Consider the following 9,069-nt stretch of genomic DNA (forward strand, 5'->3'; position numbering starts at 1 on the left):
GCTCGTTTTGTTCCCGCTACATATAATTCGCAGAATAAAACTACTAGGCATTTGATCGCACGTTCCCGCCTTGCGTAGCAACCTATATATATATATATATATATACATACTGATATATATATATACATCATGTAAAGCCGTGTAACCTATATACGGGTTACATCATGTATTATTAAATATAACTATGTATAACTATGTATAACTACGTAACTACACCCATACCCCCCCCCCCCACGATCCATACCCTGACGATATGTTACGATGCTGGTTGCCTAGCGACAATGTTTTGTAAATAAACACTGGGGTAGAATCAGAAGCAGCAGCAGCAGCAGCAGCAGCAGCCGCAGCGGGGGTGCACAGACTAATAGACTCCGTTAGTATGTGTGGAGCGTGCGTTGATGAAGGAGACGCCATGAAAAATGTGCGTGTGAGAACGAACGAGTGAGTCAGCGAGCGAGCGTGGTGATCAGAGTGTGATAGTGAGGGCTTTCCGCTATCTCTCTCTCTCTCTCTCCCTCTCTCTCTCGCTTGCACTCGCTCTCTCTCTCTCTCGTGCCCTCTCTCACTCTCTCTCTCGCTTGCACTCGCTCTCGCTCTCTGCACGAGTGGTGACTCCAGGACTTATTATAGCCTGGTTTCCGGTTGAGCAGCAGTAGCGTGTGTGTGCGCGCGTCTGTAGGGTAGAGTGTGTGAAGTGTAAGCTAAGAAGGACATATACTGTGTGAGAGAGAGAGAGAGAGAGAGAAGGAATGCCAGGAATGATGCCTCTCTCTGCCGTTGGTCCGGTAAGTGTAGAGTACGCACGCACACGCACGCACNAGAGAGAGAGAGAGAGATAGAGAGCTATACATGCGTGCACGCAATGGATGCGGGAAGCTGTGAATGTTCAACAGGGATGCTAAGAAAAACATGGCTTCTTAAATTTCCAGCTGCTGCTGCTAGCTGATGCTCTACGTGTTTCAGCCTGAATGTACGTGAGCGAGAGATGAAGGGAGAGGGGGAGAGAGAGGAAGAGAGAGAGAAAGCGAGTCCGAGAGAATCGTTATAATAGCTGCTGCAGTATTTTGCTGCTGCGCCTCTACCTCCCCCCCCCCCTCTCTCCCTCTCCTTCTCCTCTCTCTCTCTCTCTCTCTCTCTCTCTCTCGCTTCTCTCTCTTATCTTTCTCTCCTTTATCTCTCTCTCTCCTCTCTCTCTCTCTCCTCTCTCTCTTCTCTATCTCTATCTCTCGCTCTCTCGCTCTCTCGCTCTCTCTCTCTCTCTCTCTATCTCCTCCCCTTCTCTCTCCCTCTCTCTCTCTCTCTCTCTCTCCCTTCTCTCTCTCTCTCTCTCTCTCTCTCTCTGCGCTACCTCCCTCCCTTCTCTCTCTCTCTCTCTCTCTCTCTCTTCTCCCTTCTCTCCTCTCTCTCTCGCTTCTCTCCCTCCTCTCGATCACTCTCTCTCCCCTTCTCTCCTCTCTCTCCCTCTCATCCCTCCTCTCGATCACTTTCTCTCTCTCTCTCCTTACTCTTCTCTCCGTCTCTCTCTCTACCTACTCCTCCCTTCTCTCCTCTCTCTCTCGCTCGCTCCCTCTCTCTGATCACTTCTCTCCTTCTCTCTCTCTCTCTCTCTCTCTCTCTCTCTCTCTCTCTCTCTCTCTACCTCCTCCTCCCTTCTCTCTCACTCTCTTTCTCCCCCTCTCTCTCTCTTCCACCTACTCTCGCAGCAGCACGCACTAACATCACATTTATAACGTACGTGTTTATAACTCGTTCATCCTTCCTCTTCTGTTCTCTCTCTACACACACAGGCGATGGGCGGAAACGGAACCGGATCCATCGTCGTCCCTCCCGGTGTGCTGGCGCCTATCCCGGGTGCTAACTCGGTAAGTTATGTCAGTTATGTCTCCGGTGGATTTTTGGTGGTTGTTTTCTTGGTAATGCGCGTCTGTGGGTTTTTTTGGTTGCTTTGCGCTCGCACGTGTGACATATTTATCGGGGCTGTACGTTGGTCGGATGGTTGGTGTACCCTGCTGCTGTATATGTGGTCATGTACATATTATGTGGTCGGGTGGTTGGTGGTAGGGCACGCGTTGTCTGCGTGTGGACGTACAGTGAACCGCATTTTGACATCATATTCACGTGCTTTATTTTCTTCTGTTGGATTGTATTCTTCTATTCCTTTCCCCAACACATGAAAACAATTTTCCCCATATAGCAAAATTTTCTCCTCTCCCCTTCCATATAACAATACTCTTCCCCACATAAAAATACTCCCCCCCCCCCACATAACAAAATTCTACCCTCCACTTAATAAAAATTCCCCCATAGCAAAACACTCCCCACATAGTCATAGTTCACACACATGGAAATATTTTACATACTATAGCAGCACAGTTAAATTGACGACCCCTTTTCTCTCTTTTTTTATTTATTTCGCTTTCGTTTTTCTTTTGTTTGTAGTTCCCGCAGACGGCAAACTTTGAACTGTCGCACTATGTCACCAAGAAGGTCGTCAGTCAAGGAATGCTAGATGTCGCGCTGCTGATGTCAAACGTGTCACAGATCAAGGTCAAGTGTCGTCGCGTTTGTCATTGGGGGGAGGGGCGAGACACGGTGCGACATTCGTGGGTGCTCTCAGGCACTCTTAGTTTGGCTCAGAATTTTCCCCTCTCTCCCTGACCCGCCGGCGAAATTTTTTTTCCCACGAGAGTTCCGGACCCACCACAGATAGTGTTTTGTAATATATGGTGCGTATATAAGACAAACCTGGTTATTTATAGTTAGTGTTATGGTTAGGGTGTATACATTTTACATTGTTACTTCGAGGAAGTCGAGTGAATGGAGTGCGCTGATTGGCTGGGGTCCGGAACTCTCGTGGGGAAAAAAATTTCGCGACCCGCCAACACACACACACACACGCACGCGCGCGCGCACGCACGCACGCACACACGCACACACACACACACACACACACACACATCTAGATTGACAGATAGACAGACAGACAGACAGACAGAAATGTAGACAAACAGACATATAGACAGACGCGCACACACGCACGCACGCACGCACGCACGAACGCACGCACGCACGCACGCACCCCACACACACACATACACACATACGCACATTGTATATATTTGATATCTATGCTCGCAGAGAATAAAAGCTGTCAATGGCAGCACACGTATCTGAGATCTGAGAGCACCTGAATGCTAGACCGTGTCTCCCCCTCCCGTAACAAGGGGGCGGTGTGCGCATGCGCAGGGCGTGGCTGCATGCACGGCGTGGTGACGTTGGTTTTCTTCTGTCTGCTGCCTGGCTCCCTGCTGCCTGGCTCCCTGCTTCCTGGCTCCCTGCTTCCTTCTCCCCTCCCCCCAGACTTAGTAATGCTACTAGTAAACATAATGGTGCAATTGTGGGCGGGGGGTGAAGGAGGGAGTCACCCCACCCTCCCCCCCCTCCCTCCATCGCCCCCACCCCACCCACCACACCGTCACGCACCGTGCTCGCAGCACCCACCCACTCGCCTGTGAGACGCCACGCACCCCCTCCCCCACCCCACCCACGCACCTCACGCACCGTGCACGCAGCCCCACCACCCGCCTGTGAGACGCCACGCCACCCCGCTCCCCCACCCACCCCACCACCATCACGCACCGTGCACGCAGCCCACCACCCGCCTGTGAGACGCCACGCCACCCCCCCTGCCCCCACCGCCACTACTCACGCACCGTGCACGCAGCCCACCCACCCGCCGTGTGAAGGACGCCACGCCACCCCCTCCCCCAACCACCCCACCACCTCACGCACCGTGCACGCAGCCCACCACCCCGCCGCCTGTGAACGCACGCCACCCCCTCCCGCACCCCACCCCATGCCCACCCACCTTCACGCACCGTGCACGCAGCCCCACCCACCCGCCTGTGAGACGCCACGCCACCCCCTCCCCACCCCTGCTTTCGTAAGCAGTGCCTTATCGCTGCTGTCCCCTCGTTGTTTACTTGTAGTTGTATGTCAATGAGAGAGTTGACATCAGCCAGTTTACGTTGAAGAAGACGATCACAGGTGGTCTGCTGGACGTTGCTTTGCTTATGACTAACGTATCTCAGCTGAAGGTGAGATAGTGAGCTTGTAACCTCATAATTATCGGTCCTCAAGGTCCAAGGGACTATATTGAAGACGGAGAGAGAGAGAAAGGGTTGATCGAATAGACAGAGTCAACACTGCGGGTGCAAAGAAGCACCAACACAAATGGCGACGTTTACTAACATTAACTAACTTAACACATTAGTTATTATAATGATGATATTTATTAACCTTTATTAATTACGTGATTGTACTATATATGGCCTGAAGCTGTGCTTTGAAGCTTGCTGGGCTAAAGAAGTTCAGAAGTTTAGTTTACGCTGAAGAAGACGATTACTGGTGGTCTGTTGAACGTAGCTTTGCTCATGACTGACGTATCCCAGCCGAATGTGAGATAGTGACCTTGTAACCTCATAGGGATTAGTCTTCGAGAGACTATATATCGAAGACGGAGAGATAGAGACAACGTTGATCAAATAGACAGATCAACAGAAAAAGTTTAAACCTTGCAGCTAAACCGGTGAAAAGGGAAGGGAATTATAGTTAGACGTGTCCCAGCAGAAGGTGAGATAGTGACCTTGTAACCTTATGAGGATTAGTCTTCAAAGTTCAAGGACTATATATATATATCAAAGCGTGTCCCAGCTGAAGTCCATCCCTGAGATAGTGACCTCGTACACTCATGAAGATTAAGGTGAGATAATATATATTTATATATATATATATATATATATATATATAATATGTGTTAATATATAATACTTTAGATGATTATACATATACAACTTGTGACGTTTTTGACAACCGACCCAAACATGCCTACTTCTACTTTATCGTTCTTACATGTGTGATAAGTGTGTGTTTTTGTGCTGCTGCCTATATGCAGGCTCTCATTGATACGGACCCAAACATGGCTACTTCTACTTTACGTTCTTACATGTGTGATAATGTTGGTGTGTTATGCTGCTCGCTTATATGCAGGCTCTCATTGATACGGGACGGCCAAACATTGGCTACTTCTACTTTACGTTCTTACATGCTGTGATAATGTGTGTGTTTATGCTGCTGCCTATATGCAGGCACTCATTGATACGGGACCCAAACATGGCTACTTCTACTTTACGTTCTTACATGTGTGATAATGGTGTGTTTGTGCTGCTGTTTGTTATGCAGGCTCTCATTGATACGGGACCCAAACATGGCTACTTTCTACTTTACGTTTTTACATGTGTGGATAATGTGTGTTGTTTGTTGCTGCTGCTTATATGCAGGCTCTCATTGATACGGGACCCAAACATGGCTACTTCTACTTTACGTTCTTAGCATGTGTGATAATGTGTGTGTTTGTGCTGCTGCTTATATGCAGGCTCTCATTGATACGGGACCCAAACATGGCTACTTCTACTTCCTGATGACCATGGTCAGCATCTCATCATTCTACAGGTGAGTGGCAAGCTGTTACTTACGTTTATATATATATATATATATATATATTATATATACATATACATATACATATGTTATATCGCCCTCTCTCTCTCTCTCTTCTCTTCATCACTCCTTCCCTCTTTCTCTCCCCCTCTCTCTATGTCTCTCTTTTTCTCTTTTTCTCTCCCCCTCTCTCCTTTCCTCGCTCTTACCGTCTCTCTCTCTCTCTCGCTGTCTCTCTCTCTCTCTCCCCACCCTCTCTCTCTCTCTCTCTCTCTCGCTCTCTCTCTCTCTCTCCTCCTCCTTGTGCTCACACTCCTACCTCCCCTCCTCTACCTACACGCATCGCTCTACCTACACAACCCCTGCACTCTCTTCCCACCCTCCCCTATACTAACATCTCACCATGTCTCCCTTTCCCCTCCTCCTCCCCCCTCCCCCTACTACACTTAACCCTCTCCTCTCTCTCCTCCACCCTCCCCTATACTAACACCTCTCACATGTCTCCCTTCCCCTCTACCTCCCCCTCCCCCTACTACACTAACCCTCTCCTCTCTTCCCCACCCTCCCCTATACTAACACCTCTCACATGTCTCCCCTTCCCTCCTCCTCCCATCCCCTACTATACTAACCCTCTCCTCTCTTCCCCACCCCCCTATACTAACACCCTCACATGTCTCCCTTCCCCTCCTCCTCCCCATCCCCCTACTATACTAACCCTCTCCTCTCTCTCCTCCACCCTCCCCTATACTAACACCTCTCACATGTCTCCCATCCCCTCCTCCTCCCCCTCCCCATACTACACTAACCCCTCACTCTCTTCTCCACCCTCCCCTATACTAACACCTCTCACATGTTCTCGCTTCCGCCTCCTCCTCCCCCTCCCCTACTACACTAACCTCTCTCTCCTCTCTCTCTCGCTCTCACATGTCTCCCTTCCCTCTACCTCCCCCTCCCCCTACTACACTAACCCTCTCCTCTCTCTCCTCTCACACACAGATTGGCGTCGGCATCATCTTCCTGCTGCTGGGCCGGAAGTCGATCGTCCGCGTGGAACACCAGGTGGCGCTAAACCGCCTCAACAACATCGCCACGGTGTTCGTGTTCCTCATCACCGCCGTCAACATCTTCACGGGAGCGTTCGTGTGGGCATGCAGCGTCCTAGTTAACTCCTTGACAACGCGGCAGAGGAAGCCAGCGAGGCGATCAAAGCCACAACTCCAGCTTTGTGATTACCGTCCTTGGCAATGATGTAGAGAGACTATAGCAACGCTGCAGACGCTAGCGGCCCTAGCAACGGTGATGATGGCAGTAACCCTGACAACGCGGGACATGCTGCAAAGAAAGCCAGCGAGGCGATCGAAGCCACAACTCCAGCTTTGTGATCACCGTCCTTGGCAATGATGTAGAGAGACTATAGCAACGCTGCAGACGCTAGCGGCCCTAGCAACGGTGATGATGGCAGTAACCTTGACAACGCCGTGCATGCGGCAGAGAAAGTCAGCGAGGCGATTGAAGCCACGATGCTGGGGTTGTGGTTGCAGATGCTCGCAAGACGCTGGCGTTCCTGGTAACGACGTAGCAGCCCTAGCAACCCTGCAGACGCTACTTACTTTATCAATGCTGCAGACGTCAGTAACCCTGGCAACGCGGCAGACGACATCGTGGCCCTAGCAACGACGTAGCGGCCCTAGCAACATCACAGACGCCAGAGACCGTAGCGACAACATCGTGGCCCTGGCAACGCTGCACAGATGGTGCCGATCCTAGCAATAATATAGCGGCCCTAGCAACGACATGGCGGCCCTAGCAACGCCGCAGACGCCAGCGATGAAGCTGCCCGCAGCCATTACTGTGGCGGTCGTGATCGGAGGTCCGTGCTGATCGATGATCAGTGGCTTGTGATCGGTAATCGATAGCCAGTGATCGATAATCAGTGGCTTGTGATCGATGATCAATATCTTGTGATCGGTGATCAATAGCATGTGATCAGTGATCGATGGCCTAGCTGATGGATGAAGACCACCACACGTTAGGTTTTTTCTTGTCTGCTCTCGCGATCAGGTGTTGAGACGAGATAGCAGAGAGAACAACAACATTCGCTCTTCATATATCGCTCTAAAATATTATAACCCAGAGAGCTCTGAAGTATAGTGGCCATATCATATCATTAACTATCAGAGGAAAAATCACAGTTAGTGATAATCATGTTCCTGAGTGAAGAATTTAATGGCCAGTTGGGCCGCCACGAAGTTCATGTTTTTTTTAATATATGCGCGCAGTTACTCTTGAGCTTGTTTTTTTCCCTGAGTACTTTATTATATCTTTAGTTAATACTTACATATATTTAGTACTTTATTAGTATTATTATTATTATAATTAATATTTATTATTATTATTATTTATTATTATTAATATTACGATTTTATTCTCAATGAAGGAATTTTAGGGACAGCGCATGAACTATTTTTACGGTTCGTGTGTTCGTGTATCTTTTTTAGCCTAATGTAAGTGATTGTGCAAGATTCTCTGTGCTTACAGGCTTATGCATATCATTAATTTATGAGTTAGATAACTCATTACACCCCCCCACCCCCCACACACAATAAGCTTCATATGATCAGGAGTGAATGAAAACAAATGTTTGTTTTGATATCAACTGAGGAATATATTAATATAAAATAATAATAATAAATAATAATTATATAAATGATTTATATTTTGGTATATAACCAGGTAAGCGCTTGGAACCGAATCTCGCACACCATGTGATCCCCAGCTCGACCAATCGAAATGTGCGATCGAAAACTGTGTTATTCCGAGATCGCAACATCGCTAGAAACATGGCAATTATTTAGTTCAATCGTTAAGATTCATGATCAATAACATATCAATAATTCAGATATACCTCGCGCTCTCCCTCTCGATACGCAGTGGATACCCGTGCACGCACGCTGTAACGTGGTAGACTCACATATATCCGTTGTTCAATGCAATAATCATATACCGAGAGAAAGCGAAATGCAAGAACGAAAAACTCCATACTTCTGTGTCCAGTGTGAAAACTGTGTCGTTCACGATAGATATTGAACTGATCGTGTGTGAGATTGTGTATTTTTCTATCAAGATAAACTACTATCAGGACGAATACTGAGGGAGGAAGGAGGGCATAGGAACCTCATTTTGAACTCCCTTACTGTAATGTATGGGATAATGAAAACCGTTTGTATGGATTGCCTTATTACTGACTAATAAATGTAATGCATATGTGTGTTGGAAGTCAAGACGAAATTCATATCCATATTTGTGCGTGCGTGCGTGCGTGCGTGTGTTTGTTTATAACCCTGTCTGTCTCGCAGCACCAGTAACAGGCCATGTAAACAATAACGACAACAAAGTGAGATTCACAGTTGTTAACACACGTGTTTAATCCTCGATAAATCAACAAGTACATCATAAATAATCTCTCTCTCTCTCTCTCCCTCTCTCTCTCTCTCTCTCTCTCTCTCTCTCTCTCTCTCTCTCTCTCTCTCTCTCTCTCTCTCTCTCTCTCTCTCTCTCTCTCTCTATCTA

At 48.2% G+C, this 9,069-nt stretch overlaps 1 protein-coding gene across 1 annotated transcript in view; it reads left to right on the forward strand.

The window, feature by feature from the left end:
- LOC106816741 (ninjurin-2-like) overlaps positions 1–8,780 on the forward strand; it is a 10,659-nt gene extending 1,879 nt beyond the window's left edge. Inside the window, exons 2-5 of the mRNA XM_014821364.1 lie at positions 1,788–1,862; positions 2,440–2,547; positions 5,435–5,511; positions 6,496–8,780. Of these exons, the coding sequence (XP_014676850.1) occupies positions 1,791–1,862; positions 2,440–2,547; positions 5,435–5,511; positions 6,496–6,568 (330 nt within the window). The 5' untranslated portion in view covers positions 1,788–1,790 and the 3' untranslated portion in view covers positions 6,569–8,780. The remainder of the gene's footprint in view (positions 1–1,787; positions 1,863–2,439; positions 2,548–5,434; positions 5,512–6,495) is intronic.
- The last annotated feature ends 289 nt before the right edge of the window (positions 8,781–9,069 follow it).

The sequence above is a fragment of the Priapulus caudatus genome, unplaced genomic scaffold (assembly GCF_000485595.1).
Source record: "Priapulus caudatus unplaced genomic scaffold, Priapulus_caudatus-5.0.1 Scaffold1471, whole genome shotgun sequence".
Lineage (NCBI taxonomy): Eukaryota > Metazoa > Priapulida > Priapulimorpha > Priapulimorphida > Priapulidae > Priapulus > Priapulus caudatus.